This window comes from Kogia breviceps, chromosome 10 (genome assembly GCF_026419965.1).
Source record: "Kogia breviceps isolate mKogBre1 chromosome 10, mKogBre1 haplotype 1, whole genome shotgun sequence".
Lineage (NCBI taxonomy): Eukaryota > Metazoa > Chordata > Mammalia > Artiodactyla > Physeteridae > Kogia > Kogia breviceps.
In genome coordinates, this window is record NC_081319.1 from 32,871,392 (window position 1) to 32,887,274 (window position 15,883).

Consider the following 15,883-nt stretch of genomic DNA (forward strand, 5'->3'; position numbering starts at 1 on the left):
ATCTTATTCCAGAATATTTTCATCACCCCAGAAAGAAACCTCATACCCACTAAGCATTCACTTCACATTCCTTCCTCCCCCCAGTCCCTGGCAACCACTAATCTACTTCTGTCTTATGGATTGGTCTGTAGTAGACATTTTATATAAGTGGAATCATGCACTATGTGGCCTTTAGTGCCTTCTTTCACTTAGCATAATACTTTTAAGGTTCATCCTTGTTGTAGCACGTATCAATACTTCATTTCTTTTATTTCACTGTATGGATAATGCCACGTTTTGTTTGCCATTCACCAGTTGTTTCCACTCTTTGGCTATTAAGAATATTCCTACTGTGAATATTTGTATGACGGTTTCTGTGTGAACATGTTTTCAGTTCTGACACATTATTTCTTTAAACATTTCATACCTGTTTTATATATTGCATCTTTTGATTCCAATCTGCAGCCCTTGGGTATTTGAATCTATTGTTTTTGCTGAATCTCTCTTAGGGTAGCTTATTTTCTCTGAAACTTGGTAATTTAAGATTATGAGCTTAATATTTTATATTTTTAAAAATACGTTTTGTTTTCATACCATATTACCTGTAATGTTATCTGCAAAGCCAAAATAGTAGAATCAAGTAAATATAAATCCACAGACTGGGTTAGTATTGTTTTCTGAGGGAGAAGGAAACAGTAAGGTGTAATAAATAGAGGGATCAGTACAGAGTTCACAGGTGTTTCCTATTGTACAAGATTGAAAGTGTTTCTTTGGCTTAAAGCCACAGATATTATTGTTAGGGCTTCTGTCTGCCTGAGTGTTGTTTCTGGGTGTAGATTCCTTGTGCTCCATGAGTCTCTGGCGACACTGAGTCCCCTTAGGGCACTAGGGTCTTTAGGCCATTAAGCCAGTCAGGTTAAAAAATCTGGTATTTGGAGTGAGTGAGAAGTTAAAATAATTGTTTTTTCTGAGCAACCACAAACATGAAGCTCTTACTCATGTCTCCCAACTTCCTGTTCTGACAAATCAAGAGTTGGGCAAAATGTTAAAAGAGATATGATATATAAAACATTTTGGATAAAAGGGTTTGAGTCTGAAACAAAAATTTTGCAGATGCATTGTCCACCTTACTTTTGGGTGTTGAAACAATGTTTTTATTAAGTGTAAATTGGTAGCGTAGTCACTTTAGTCCTTTAAATTATTGGTTCTTACACAGACTCTGTTTACTGGAATTGTTTAATAGGAATTTAGGTAGCACAAGTTTTCCTTCAGAATCCAGATATCCTTTTGTGTTTAGCTGCCATACTCAGTTTTTCCTTTCCTTACCCTTTCTTTAATTCCAAAAATATTGTGAACTATTGCAGTAGTCTGTGAACTGAGTTCTTTGCATTACATTGTTTTCTTTCCTCCTCCAGTGCTATCAAGTTTCTTTGGTTTTTTTTTTTTTAGGGAAACACTTCAGCTCAAAAGGGTATACTCTCGAGGGCATTTCTGGCTAACCTGGCATTCTTGTCTTTTTACAATCTAGCCCATGATCTTTCTTTCTAGACTTGTCTTACATGTTTCTCCTAGTCTCTCCTCAACCTTGGCCCGTCGTAAGTACTCTGATGCCTACAAACTGTCCATTATATTATAACTCTGCCCTTTGTTCATGGCGTTGCCTCTTTTGAAATGTCTTTCCCACAACTTTAGGCTCTTGGCAATGTACCCATCCTTCAAAATCCACCTCCCATATACTCTCAATATGTTTTCCAACCATAGACTAACTATTTTTTCCTTTCTGTTGCTTTGTAAATCTTTTTAAGACCTCTCATGTCTTATCTAATTATTGATATTTCTTGTGTTACTTTCTCCATCCAATTATAACCTTCTTTTGATCAAAGGATCTAGTGCTGTTTGTCTTTCAGGTTATCTCTGGTAAGGCAAATTGCCTTACCTGTGAAAGATGTTCATTAAATATATGAAGAATTAGATTACAGCAACACATTTCATTTGAGATTAGCCTGAACTCTTGAAAGGTAGCATTTGTGTCATACTTGTTTTGTATCTCCAACATCCAGCACACCACCTTGGCAATTAAAAACATGTCTTTTGAATTGCTGAGGAAAATATTTGAAGTTTTTGTTTGGTTCTTGTATTTTAGCTTCAAGGAAAAATCAACAAGTTGATTTAATAGTTAGAAGAATTCTTTGAGTAATATTTTCTTGTTAAAAATTATGAAAACTAAGGCATTCTTAATTGATTGGAATCCTGTTAACCAGCAGAGGGTTGGTGGAAAGAGTTTTTAAGCTAATTCAGTAGCAGTACTTTTCCTAAAAAGGTGATCAAAAACTTTTTGCTTTCCTTATAATTAGTAGAAACAGCTATGTTTCTGCCTTATGGTGAATAATAATGCAAGTTCAACTTCTTCCCTCTTCCAAAAATGTAGGTTCTTGTTAAACCTTTGGGAGACCGAGGATACCTTTTTCTTCTCTCTCCTTGTCAAATGGTTTCTCCATATGGTAGGTGATCTTCTCTTTAATTTTTATAATTCTCCTTTAACTTTTAAAAGCTAAAATATATTGCTAATGAATTTCACTTTTGTTTTTTTAGAACATCATACTGCTAAGTCTCGAGTCTTACATGCTTTGTTTCTATTTCAAGAACCTAGAGGCATAGTTACTTGTAAGTTCTTTAAATATCTAAATCCAGTTACATATAGATACCTATATGTTATTGAAAATTTCCAGATAACTCACTAAGCATTTTGTCTTTCTTACATCATGTTTTGGGAGATAATGGGGGTATTAAGAGGTGTTAGCAATATAAAACACAAATTATATGACTTGTTTTTTTAACTATGAAAAATTATCTTGGTTTTTATCAGTGTTTTCACTAAGTAAATGTTGATTTTAATTGTTACAATACTATAGCTTAGTTTTTCAGGGTTTCTATTATTATATGATTTTTTTTTAGCTTAGTTCATTTTTGCATTCACATTTTAGCAACTGTAAGTGTTGTATCATGTGCTAGATTAAATATTAGGCCATTCACAATTAATAAGAATTTTCATACTGTTTTAGAGAACACCATTTCTATTCACCATTTCTAAGAATAAACTTTAATGCTGTCTTAAGGTAAAGTTCTCACTCTTAGGTTAAAAACGAAATTCTCGCGAATTCCCTGGTGGTCTAGTGGTTAGGATTCCATGCTTTCAGTTTCGAGGGCTCAGGTTCAGTCCCTGGTCGGGGGAACTAAGATCCCTCAAGTGGCATGGCACGGCCAAAAAAAATTGAGATTCTCAATGTTAGCCATTCATTGCCTACATATCTACTTATGGGGATAGAGAGATAGAGATAAAGTTGTTACAACAGGAAGGAGTGACATTACTGTCGTTTGCTGGACGGTCTTGCTAGGAGCCTCAGGTCTTTATTTCTCCTTACATTTTGCTTGCCACCAGTTGATGCCTAGGGACATGAAGAAGATCTTCAACGGGCAGGTGTTTTTCCCTTCAAAAATATGTTCTGCGGTTTTCATGTTTTACTTCCTTATTGGCCCATTTTAGGCTTCTGGGCTTAAGAAGCATGCTATTCATATATCCCTGTATACCATGTATGTATTAGGGTACATAATGGTTTGGTCCACCATTAATGTATGGATGTTGTTACATTGCTTTGACAATATGTAGATCTGTACTTGACTAATTTCTTGATTGCTAACATGGTTTGCTTTTTTGTTTGTTTACAGCACAGAAAGGTTCAACCAGTGCAGCACCACAGGAGAGACGTGAGAGCATGCCAGATGTATTAAAAATAACTCAATTTTTACAGTTTGCTTTGATTCAGTGTCGAAAGGAATTCAAAGATATAAATACTATAAATTTTCATTCTGTTGTTGAAAAGTATGTAAGTGAATTTTTTAAGCGAGGTTTTGGTTCAGGTAAACGAGAGTTTATCATGTTTCCATATGATTCACGATTAGATGATAAAAAATTCTTATATTCAGCTCCAAAAAATAAATCCCATATTGATAATTGTTTGCATACCTATATTTTTCGGCCTGAAATGTATCAGTTACCTATTTATAAATTAAAAGAGCTATTTGAAGAAAATAGAAAACTTCAACAGTTTAGTCCACTTTCAGATTATGAAGGCCAAGAAGAAGAAATGAATGGTACAAAAATGAAATTCGGAAAACGGAGTAACTCAAGGGGTGAAACTATTACACCTGGAAAGCAGAAGTCATCTCACTCTTTGGATTATGATAAGGATAGAGTCAAAGAATTGATTAATTTAATTCAGTGTAGGAAAAAAAATGTGGGTGGGGACTCAGACACAGAAGATATGAGAAGCAAAACTGTCTTGAAGAGGAAGCTTGAGGATCTACCTGAAAATATGAGAAAGCTCGCCAAAACCAGTAATTTATCTGAAAATTGCCATCTGTATGAAGGTAAAATATCAGAATTGTTTTTATATAGTATAAAAGTAACAACCAAAAACATAGTAAAGTAGTTCTGTCCTTTCTCCTCATACAAGGGTTTGCAAATTATAGCCTGAGAGCCAATCTAGGCAGTCCCCTGTTTTTGTAAAGGAACTTTTGCTGCCAATCTCAGCTTCTGTATTTGTTTTTCAAGGCTTTGTTACAGACTGGCCATGTCCAGCCTGGGTAGCCGTGTTTCCCACTCTCCTTGGTTAAGGCACTTTTCTCAGAATATGTCATGGTCAGCCCTTTACTTCTTTCTTTTTTCCTGAAGCATCTTTCATTTCTCTCAAGCCTCATATCTTTGCAGTTCATAACCCTCCTTAGCTTTCTGGCTGTTCTCCTCCTTGATGGTTTTCATCTCCTTTAGCTTATGCTGGATTTCTGCTCTCTGCTGAACCTGACGGTGCTTACTGATCCATACTGTCTAATACTGTTGACCTGTGTCTTGAGAGTTAAGTGCTTACTTTGTGCTAGCTGCTTTACATGTATGGACTCATTTAGTTCTTGATTGGTAGACATTATTATCCTTATTTTACAGATGAGGAAACCATCTCAGAGAAGTTAAATAATTTTACCTAAAGTTATGAGTTCACTGATCCATGTTTGAACTCACTTCTGACTAACTCCAAGCATTGTTCCTAAAGTCAGCTATATTTCCTAGCACTGAACCCATAATAGGCAAGGTACTTAAATTTTGGCACCATTTTAGCTGATAATTGGCAAATTTGTATGTGTGAAAAAATATTTGTGGGTGGAAATCATGCTTTATCAGTAATTAAAATGGTGGGAAGGCTATGCTGGTTATAATAGACCAAAGGAGGAATGGGGCAGGGGAAAAGGGGTAGATAGGTTAAAGTAGAACTAGTGATAGTCAGAGTTGCATATGTAGGTGTTCCTCACTTGTGTTTGTTTCTTGTCATTTTGCACACTTTATTTCTGATCCTGAAAGTAGAGATTTAAAGGTTAGATTCTGACTTTTAAAACATTCTGATCTTGATTTGGTGGTGAGCCCACTCATTAAGAGGTAGGCTTCTGTCTCCCCTACTGCCTTTAACATCAACTTTTTAAGGTATGATTTATATACAATGTACTCATTTTAAGTGCACAGTCTGATGAGTTTTTTTATAGCTGTGTTACCACTGCTCCAATATATAGGACATTTTTCATTACCCCCAAATGTTGCCTTGTTCTTCTTTGTAGTTTATTTCATTCCACTGCACCGCTGATCTGCTTTCTGTCTCAATAGATTATTTTGCCTTCTCTATAATTTCATATAATTAGATCATACAGTATGTACCCTGTTGTTTCTAACTTGTCTTTTTGCCTGTGGTACATATATACACTACCTAAATTGGAATCCTGACATCTACCCTGGCTCTACCCTCCTTCAGTATTAAAGCACATGCCTTTCTGAATGTCTCGTCCCTTTGCAAGTTTTTTAATATACTGGTGGTGCAGATAACCCAGATTTATACCTGCCTGGAGCCATGTCTAACATGTTTTCAGTCCTTTTTGTTCTTAGTGCAAGATTGGTGTAGATTTCTTTGGGGTGATTTTGTATCTCTAATATCTGAGTTTTGTTATGAATTAAATAATCTAGTCATTTAAGATAATGCTTAGATTATGAAAAGGTTAGCCAGTATTTTAAGTACAGAATGTTATGGGAGAGATCAAAATCAGATAAAGTCATGGGTTTTTGTTTTTATATTTTTAGAAGATTTAAGAGTAATCTGCATACCCTTCTCTAACATTTTGCAAAATAGTTGTGTAGGTATTTTTTCTGTTGTCAAGTACCTCACTGATTTTAGGATTTTGGTGGTAGAGTTTAAGGTAACTACAGTACAATTATTTATATATATTATCCATATTACCAACATAATATTTGAGCTTTTTTTTTTTTTTTTTTTTTTTTTTGCGGTACGCGGGCCTCTCACCGTTGTGGCCTCTCCCGTTGCGGAGCACAGGCTCTGGATGTGCAGGCTCAGCGGCCATGGCTCACAGGCCTAGACGCTCCACAGCATGTGGGATCTTCCCAGACCAGGGCACGAACCCGTGTCTCCTGCATTGGCAGGCGGACTCTCAACCACTGCGTCACCAGGGAAACCCTGAGCTCATTTTTAATAGAATTTTCAAATTATGATGAAAATAAACCTTCATTTAATGGGAATTTTTACCTATGTGCAAAATTTTAGAACCAGTCATGTTTGGAAAGTAAGGGATGGATATACTTGTAAACTCTAAGGAGGTGGTTTGATTGAGTTCCTGCCTATAAATGTTATATGATAATTAATTTGGGGGTGTATATATATATATATATATATATATATATATATATATATATAATTTTTATGCTTGCCTTCCAGACTTTAAGAGATGGCTCTTTGTCTTTTCCCTTCAGAGTCTCCACAGCCTGTTGGCTCACTTGGGCATGATGCTGACTTGAGACGGCAGCAGCAGGTTACCTCTAACTCTAGCATTGCTGACATCCATAGGTTGTTTAATTGGCTATCAGAAACACTAGCAAATGCACGTCATTCTGATGCATCCCTGACAGACACAGTCAACAAGGCCTTAGGATTGAGCTCTGATGATGCCTATGAAGAGATGAGGCAAAAGCATGAGTATGAGTTGAACTCTACCCTGGATAAGAAAGAATATGAGCAGTCTACTTGTGTAAAAATTGAAAATGCACATTTTAAGGATACTCAGAGCCCACTGCTAGAAGTTGACACATCATCTTTAAAGTATCCTGTTGCTGTTTCTACCAGTGAAGTAGGCACTGACCATAAGCTACATTTGAAAGAAGTAAGCCTGTATCTTTTGGTTATCTTTGTTTGCTTTTGTGAATGTGTGTATGAAAGGGAGGATGTGTGGGTATTTCCGTGGTGGCCCAATGGTTGGGACTCTGCGCTTCCACTGCAGGGGGCACGGGTTCGATCCCTGGTCAGGGAACTAAGATCCTGCGTGCTGCATGGCACAGCCAAAAAATTTTTTAAGAATTAAAAAAAAAAAGGGAGAATGTGGGTGTGTTTGTTTTCCTTTTCACAAAGAAATAATACACATTTCAGTAATAGTGTCTGTGCAGAATAGTATTTCTAAGTTATTCCTTGTTACACAGAGATAAACGCAGAAGTGTTTTCCTTCCTGCTCATAAGCTGTATGTGTAGTCTGAAATTTACCATTGTGATAAAGTGAAGGCTGGACAATCTGTCAGGAATGGCTTACTGGGAGTTAATTCTCTATCATTTCATAATAAAATTGAGTCCTCAAAACACTGGCTTTCTGCTGGCAATACCAGAACCCATAGGTGAGGCAGATAAGGTGACCAAAGTCAGTATGCCAGTTAGAAACAAGATTAAATACTTTCTATTTCTCATGCAATGGAAAATGAGTGGCCTTTAGGATTACCTCTGAGGTAACACTCAGCCGTGCTTGACAGGGCATCCAATTTATGATACGTGCTTAGAGTACTGATATCTAGCTGAGAAGTAGCCTAATCTCCCCAGCTCCCTCCTTCCCAAGAAGTGGTTGTATCACTTGGGGAACTGTACCAGGATGGTACCATGTTCCTAAAGATTTGTTTCTAATTTACTTTCTTCCATTTTCTCTTCCCTGTCTTTGAGTAAAAGTCATATGCATCATGGGACTTCCCTGGCTGTTCAGTGGTTAAGACTCAGTGCTTCCACTGCAGGGGGCACGGGTTCGATCCCTGATCAGGGAACTAAGATCCTGTATGCTGTGTGGCTCAGCCCAAAGGAAAAAAAAATTTTTTTTAAGTCATATGCATGTCCCTAGGCTTTCTACATGTAGTTTTGGGGTATTTATTTTATGGGGAGGATGATGACAGGGATCTCAGTTGGGAGCATGTATAAGGTAGGCACTAAGAAACTAACCTATATTGTTAAAATTTCCTGACATATTTAAAACTCTAAATTGTGTTGATGGGGGCATGGACCAAACCCAGCCCACTGCCTATTTTTGTAACTAAAATTTGATTGGAACACAGTCATGCCCATTCATTTAGGTATTGCTTATGGCTGCTTTTGCATTTCAATGGCAGAGCTGAGTATCTGGCCTGCAAAGCCTAGAATATTGGGTGCTTTACTGAAAAAGTTTACCAACCTCTGTTGTAAATCAACCAATTACGTTTTGAGAGAAAAAAATTACGTTCTAGTTTGATATTAGAGTATTATAACTTCATCATGTTGATTTTACTTGCTTTTAATGTTTAGGTTGAAGTTTGTAAATTTGCTGTGAAAAAATAGTTGTTTTTTCTTGACATAAAAATTAATGAAAAAGAAAGGTATTGAATCTGTACTCTAATTTTTAGGATCCAAATTTAATTAGCATGAGTAATTTTGAAGATTGCAGTTTGTGTCCCACTGTTCCCATTGAACATGGATTCCGTAGACAATCTAAGTCAAATAATGTTGAAGAGACTGAAATACATTGGAAACTGATTCCAATTACAGGTAAGAATAAGTATACTGGGACTTAGGTTTGCTTGGTTTTACTTAGGGACCAGTTTCCTGAAAGGTTTTGTCTTTTCTAGATTCCACTCTTGGGTCTTGCTTGGCTCTGACATCTTCAGTATCTTATTTTTGAGCAATGTGATATTCATCATTGAGTGTTGCTGTTCTTGGTCAGTATCTGCGAAAGAGCCTATTAAAAAAAAACAGAGGGATTTAAAATATCCTTACTCTCCCTATGGAGTTGGACATGCAACTTGCAAATGAAAATTGTTGTCAGAAATTGGGTTTCTAATAAGGTGAGGTAGCTGCAGAGATGAAATGAGGGTCTTTGGGCAGCCAATTAAATGCTGTCTTCTCAAATTATTAAACTTCACAAGCTGTCATCTAAGAAGTGGTCATGTTAAGGTTCATCTATTTGAAAGAAATCTGAGTTCTTAATATTGGATAATTTGAGAGAATTGGATCATTGTAGAGAATGGCCTGAAATGATTAAATGTAAATATCCCTAGAAAACTTATTGAACCATGAGGCAAGAATAGTTTAGCAGATGTTGAAAGATCATTTTGCAGTATTCAAATTTCTCTGTAGAAACACATATGCACACATACGCAGATACTGTTAATATTCCAAGTTCTTATTCATCTTTGTTAGCTCAGCATTTGGGGAAATATTTCCAGGGCACATCTTTTCCATTCCTAGATCTTTATTTAACCTTTAAAAAGAAAAAACAAACAAGTTTTTGCTAGAAAGTCGACTGAAATATACTTTCTAGCTTGTGACCTAGAAGCTACTGAGACCTCCAAGGACTCTGCAAAGAATTTCTAAAACTTGATGAGTTTCCATGGGCTTCAGAACCATTTTCTACTTAGTACCTTATCAGAGAGGGCAAGAGGCCTAGAAGTGATCATAGAGCGGGAAGCTGGTACTCCTGACCTGGAGAAGTTGGCTTGAGTTGGAAAAACAGAATAAGGAAGTAGTCTGTACAAGGTGATTATCCTAACCTTCCTCATTTAGACACCTTCATAGCTGGTTTCAGAGCCATTTGAAGGCACAACATCTAGGTGTTGATATTCCATCATCACCTGAATGGAAAGGGAAGCAACTTCCCATTTCTTAATGACCCTTCAGGATTATTTTAGGCAGAAGAGGGAATACTAGAATTTGTTAGCATTTGGGGTTATCTGAAAGGTGCTTTAAAAGGTTGTCACCAGTACCTGAAGAGAGTCTACAAATCTAATGGATGCTTTCCCTCAGGAGGGAATGCAAGAAGCCCAGAAGACCAGCTGGGGAAACATGGTGAGAAACAAACACCAGGTGAGAAGGCTCTCTTTGCTTTTCCTCCCAGTGTGCCCTTCTTCAGAATTGCTACTTGCAGTTCTGGTCCTCTGTCTGGAGGGCTTCAGTTTAAGTCTGTTAATGACAGAAAATTTGGACAATATCATATTTGTATTTAAATCATTAATTGATTTATATCAAATATTCTTATACAAAGAATGTATTCAAGGGAGTCACTGAATATTCATAGAGATTAAGTTTTTTTCACCTACAGTAGATTCTGTCTGATATGATGACTTGGGAAGACCAGAATATTTTTCTTAATCCATTTCTACAGGACATCTTTTGAGAAGCAGTCTTCAAGTTTCTCTTAAATTTAAAAAATACGAGGAGGTGAGGCCATGTATCTTTTAGGTACATTATTCCTAATCTTGAATTTTTTTGACTCGATTCTTCTTTTGCTAATTGTAAAGCTAATTTCTGCAGATAGTTTAAGAGATTAGGAAACTTCTGGATTCCAGAAACATTTATAGATATTAGTGATTAGCTAGTTGTAGTAGGTGCCTAGAAGACAGTCACTTTTCTCTAAACTCGGGTCAATTCAGCATCCCTGCAGATGGCCATAGGCAGATTCTTCTTGCGTGGAGTTTGGTCTGTGTGTTTTTTGTTTCCATTTCATTTTGTCTTACTCTTTCAGAAATCTTCTGTTTTTTTTTTTTATTCGGAAGAAAAGCTAAATTACTAATTTTAGTAGATCTTTATGGTTATTCCTCTCTTTTGGGAATTTAAAAAAACTTTGAGTTAATAGTTTTCTTCAAAATGATCTTTGTCTCTTAGGAAAAGACGATTGAAAAAAAAAACAAAGCAGGAAGAACAGATATATTGATATGACATACAGGAAAGTGCATAAATCTTTAGTTGACAGCTTGATGAATTCTTACATATGTAAACACTTAGGTGACCACCACCCAAATCAAGATGTAGAACATTTTCAGTACCCCAGAAGGTCTTCTGCATCCTCCCAGTCAGTATTCTCCCTGCCCCAAACTGTAACCACTAATCTGACTTCTTTTGCTATACATTCGTTTTTACCTACTCTTGAATTTAAGATAGATGGAACCTACTACATATGTCCTCTTTTGGTTTTGGCTCTTTCACACAACAATATGTCTAAGATTCATGTAAGTTTTGTTTCTATCAGTGATTCTTTCTCATTGGGAGAATCAGTTATCTTGTTTATGCTTCATAATGCTCCATCAGCATCTGCAGTCTTTATTTGGCATACCATCTTCATATTTTGTGGTTAAAAGTATAAAAATCCAAGTGATGCTGCTTTTTGAGAACTCGCCACTCCCCTTGCATTTAAAAGTTAAAGTACCACAATGCCTGAATGATAGTAGAAAACATGTATTATTATAGATATTGACATGTGTTTCTTTTAAATCATTTATTGAAGACATTTTAAAAATAATAAAGTCCATCTTAATAAAAATTATATGGGGGAAATCTGTACAAAGTAAAATTAGTTGGTGATCATTTGCATTTTCAAAAGGGATTTGGTTTAGAGTTTTTTAATATGAAAAATTTCCCATGTGGATTTAAGTTATATTTCAGCTTAAAAACATTTCCTTTATCCATAGCCCTTCAGGAATAAGCTTACTAGGGGACTCCCCTGGTAGTCCAGTGGCAAAGACTCCACACTTCCACTACAGGGGGCACGGGTTCGATCCCTGGTTGGGGACCTAAGATCCCGCATGCCCCGTGGTGCAGTTATTTAAAAAAAATTTTTTTTAGAAAAAAAAATTTAGGAATAAGTTTATTGGTCTCAAATATAGCTGAAATATTTGGGAGAATGTATTCAAGTATTTTTAATAATAAACCATTCAGAAGCTTAAAAATTACACGTGGTCCTTCCCAACTCATTTGTTTTATAAGGTGCAAGTAAGACATTTTATTTGAATAAATCAGATATTTGACATGGTACATAATTAAAGAAGTACAAAACTACTTCAAAAAATAAGTCTTCCACCCCTAGGCCAGACACTTAGTTTCACCCCACTGATCAATCTCTGTTACAGATTTTATTTTTTTTGTGGTTTTTTTTTTTTTTTTTTTTTTTTTTGCCACACTGCACAGCTTGCAGGATCTTAATTCCCCAACCAGGGATTGAACTTGAGCCCCAGCAGTAAGAGCGCTAAGTCCTAACCACTGGACCGCCAGGGAGTTCCCTGTTACAGATTTCTTATGTACTCATCCTCACATTTTATATGTGCACTGAAACCCCATGTTGCAGATTTACGAAGCCCATTCAGTATTCCTGAATTATTTTATGGAAGTTAAATTTTCTGGTATATCAGTTTCATACAGTTGTAATTCTTACCTTGGTACATTGGATATTTTGCTCCCCTTCTCTTCTTTGACCTACAGACCTGCTGTATGGTCTCACCATGCTGACAGGTGCTTTTGCAGTACTTAATGGGTGCAGTGGTTCATGGTAACCCTGGGGTTGGTAGCAAAATATTATAAACTAAATGCTGCTTAGGCTGTTTAAACCTTTAGAAGAGTGTGAGTGTAGGGAAAATCAAAGTGAATTTTTTGTAGAGGGGTTACACTGGTATACATGGGTGCAGACTTGAATAGGGACTTCACTATATCTTAAAAGTACTATAGTTTTGAAAACTATACCTATGTGTGGACTTTCTGATCTAGAGGTAACATTTTATATACTACAACAGCAATTTGTTAGGGAATGTTGGCTAAGATTTAAGCAAAATTAGTACTTTTTTAAAGGATAAAATTGTGTAATGTGAACTTGTAGGGAAAAATAATGAAATTTTGTTTTTTTGTGAAATAAAGTATTACTATAAATTGCTGTTAAATGTATTTTCCCCATGTTTTTTAAAAAGGGATTTAGGGTTCCTGTTTTGAAATGTAGTTTCAGGAACATACTGTGTTTGAATTTAGGATTTGTGAGTGGAAAAAAGTATGTTCTTATGGATTGAGCTAGTTGTCAAGAATCACGGGTTATCGTAGTTTCATTAGCATCAGCTAGCTTGATGATCTCTTTATCTCATATGGGGTAATAGCTTTTATGATTTCTCTTGGAATGATTTCCAAACAAAATAAAAATACTTAACAAAAGTGCTATCAAAAGTATTACTGTTAATGCAGCTATGAAATGTGTTCTCTTCCTGTATGACTTAGACTTTCTTTTCCTGATAAATTGAAGTCCCTAACATTGTAGCAAACCCACTAAGCAGCCCCATATGTAAGAGCAAATCTGAAAACAGATAAAATTAATTATCCTAGATTCTGAATGCAACTCTTAACTTGACGACTTATTCCCACAGCATTTCAGCTTGGCATTCTTTCAGTCGCCTTATACTCAAAATTTTCCTATTCAGAGGGTATTACCATAGTGGACATTACTTGGCAAAGAATATGGGGGTTGAGCAAGCTGTTGCAACTGACCATTCTGTTTAAAGCATGTCTGTTAAAGTCAGATCTACAGAAAGGTAGGGAAGCAGAAATAAACAAGTGACTTAATTTATATTGATGTTAAATTTGCCCTTGTTTGAATACTTCAGAAGGAATCAGTGAAAGTAACATTCAGACTTGTCACTCTAGCTACTGAAATACAAAGACCAGCCATAAATAAGTAGGGCACGTAGGAAACAGGTTCACACTGTTATTTGAGGTTTTTATTCTACCTTCCAAATGCATAGTTTGTTCTAAATATATACTTGACCTGGCATTTTTTTCCCTTATATATGAGTTTATATTTTCAGATGTTATTTTTTTGGATTGCTTTGTAATAATAAACTCTTCCCATATAGGTATGAAATCACCAGAAGAACAACTGGTGTGTCTGCCACCACAGGAGGCCTTTCCTAACGACCCCCGGGTAATAAGTAGACAGAGAAGTTCTGATTACCAGTTTCCATCCTCTCCATTTACAGACACACTAAAGGGCACCACTGAGGATGACGTGTTGACAGGTCAGGTGGTGACAGTGGAGGAGCAGTGTGTGCTAGCAGCAGAACCGCCTGCATTGAGTGAAACCACAGAAAGGACAGTGTTAGGAGAGTACAGTCTCTTTTCTAGGAAGATAGAAGAGATGCTGAAGCAGAAGAATGTTTCATATGTCAGCAGAATTTCCACACCTATCTTTTCAACACAAGAGAAGATGAAACGGCTTTCTGAGTTCATATATTCTAAGACTTCCAAAGCTGGTGTACAGGAGTTCGTAGATGGCTTGCATGAGAAACTAAATACTGTTATCAAAGCATCAGCGAAGGGTGGGAATTTGCCAGCAGTCAGTCCTAATGACTCTGGTACTAAGATAGCATTGAGTCCTCTGGGAAGGCATGTCATACCAGTTTCCTCAAGCGACTTCAACAATAAACACCACCTTGAGGCACTTGGTAGTGATCCTCTGAAAGACACCAACTCTAATGAGCAGCCTTCCTCTTCGACTTTGGGTTTAACTGAAGCAGAAGTGAACCAGCCACACCATGCCACAGAGCCAGTAGTGACTTCTGATCATACTGCCCGGGAACCAGTAGAAAAAGAAACAAAATCGCCCAGTGATGTAAACATTTCTGCCCAGCCAGCTCTTTCAAACTTTATAAGCCAGTTAGAACCTGAAGTATTTAACAGTTTGGTTAAAATCATGAAAGATGTCCAGAAAAATACTGTGAAATTTTATATTCATGAAGAAGAGGAGAGTGTGCTCTGTAAAGAAATAAAGGTAACTAAATGAGAAGGTAATTGTAATGCTGTCTAAACTTCTCTTGTTGGGTCTGACCTCTACAAAATGGATTTTTGTTTAAGTGTTGACCATATTATTTTCATAATTTAATGCAGAGTGGAATAAAAGAATAGTAAGTTCAACTGAATTTAGAACTGGTGATCTAAATATCTTATTAGAATTTTTAATCTTGTTTTGCGTAGTGTCATTTTAAACACCAGTTGTATACATATTGCAGATACCTTTAAATTGTTGATTTAAAGATTTTCAATGTTTCTTACTGGGTTTTTAACAAAGGGGAGGGAAAGATGCAGAGAAATAAAGGAAGTTGTCAGTGTTTACCTCAGGGGGTTTTATCAGTCAGGTAGAAAAATAAAACTGTCCAGGATGACCTAATGATGATATCTTTTGGCATTTCTTGATGCCCTGGTTATGCCAGGTTTCCCAATAGCCCTTATTATCAAAAAACATGGTGTTCCTGAAACACTTCCCCAATCATGAAAGATTCCTCCTTGCAAGGTATGTTTTTTTGTACTGAAGCTATGGAGTAGACTGGCGTTTCAGGCATTTGGTTTAAAAAAATACACACAGAGACGGGTGTGTAAAATCTGTAACAGTAGATACGTAATTTATAACACATGGGACAATTATATTAGTGGTTTAATGTTGCCAATTAGTATTCACTAAACTGTATAGCATTTTAATTCCTTAAGGGCATGCCTTAGTTTTTAAAATAAATGCCTGCTCCTATTTATGGAATTTACTTACCATGATAAGTTTCTGCTTTTTTAGCTAGAGGAAGCAGAGGGACTATAAATAAGTGGCGTATAGCCAGAGTGGCCCAGAAACTCCATGCTTTGACATGTCCTGAGCCTTTGTCAGTTTGAGGATCTCTTTGACGTCAGCATGTTTCATGTGATGTGCTCATGAGAACGTGAAGAGCATG

General features: G+C 36.4%; 2 protein-coding genes across 27 annotated transcripts in view; one reads left to right on the forward strand and one right to left on the reverse strand.

Moving 5' to 3' along the window:
• The window catches only part of TASOR (transcription activation suppressor), a 50,203-nt gene that overhangs the window by 27,520 nt on the left and 6,800 nt on the right, over nt 1–15,883 (forward strand). For 2 of the 8 annotated variants that reach the window (XM_059077815.2, XM_059077810.2), the window contains exons 12-18: nt 2,408–2,480; nt 2,572–2,643; nt 3,706–4,407; nt 6,839–7,245; nt 8,771–8,912; nt 10,167–10,226; nt 14,024–14,937. In XM_059077815.2, the coding sequence (XP_058933798.1) occupies nt 2,408–2,480; nt 2,572–2,643; nt 3,706–4,407; nt 6,839–7,245; nt 8,771–8,912; nt 10,167–10,226; nt 14,024–14,937 (2,370 nt within the window). The remainder of the gene's footprint in view (nt 1–2,407; nt 2,481–2,571; nt 2,644–3,705; nt 4,408–6,838; nt 7,246–8,770; nt 8,913–10,166; nt 10,227–14,023; nt 14,938–15,883) is intronic. The other 6 variants (XM_059077816.2, XM_059077812.2, XM_067043861.1 and 3 more) reach the window with 3 other exon arrangements.
• The window catches only part of CCDC66 (coiled-coil domain containing 66), a 109,761-nt gene that overhangs the window by 26,386 nt on the left and 67,492 nt on the right, over nt 1–15,883 (reverse strand). The window lies entirely within an intron of this gene.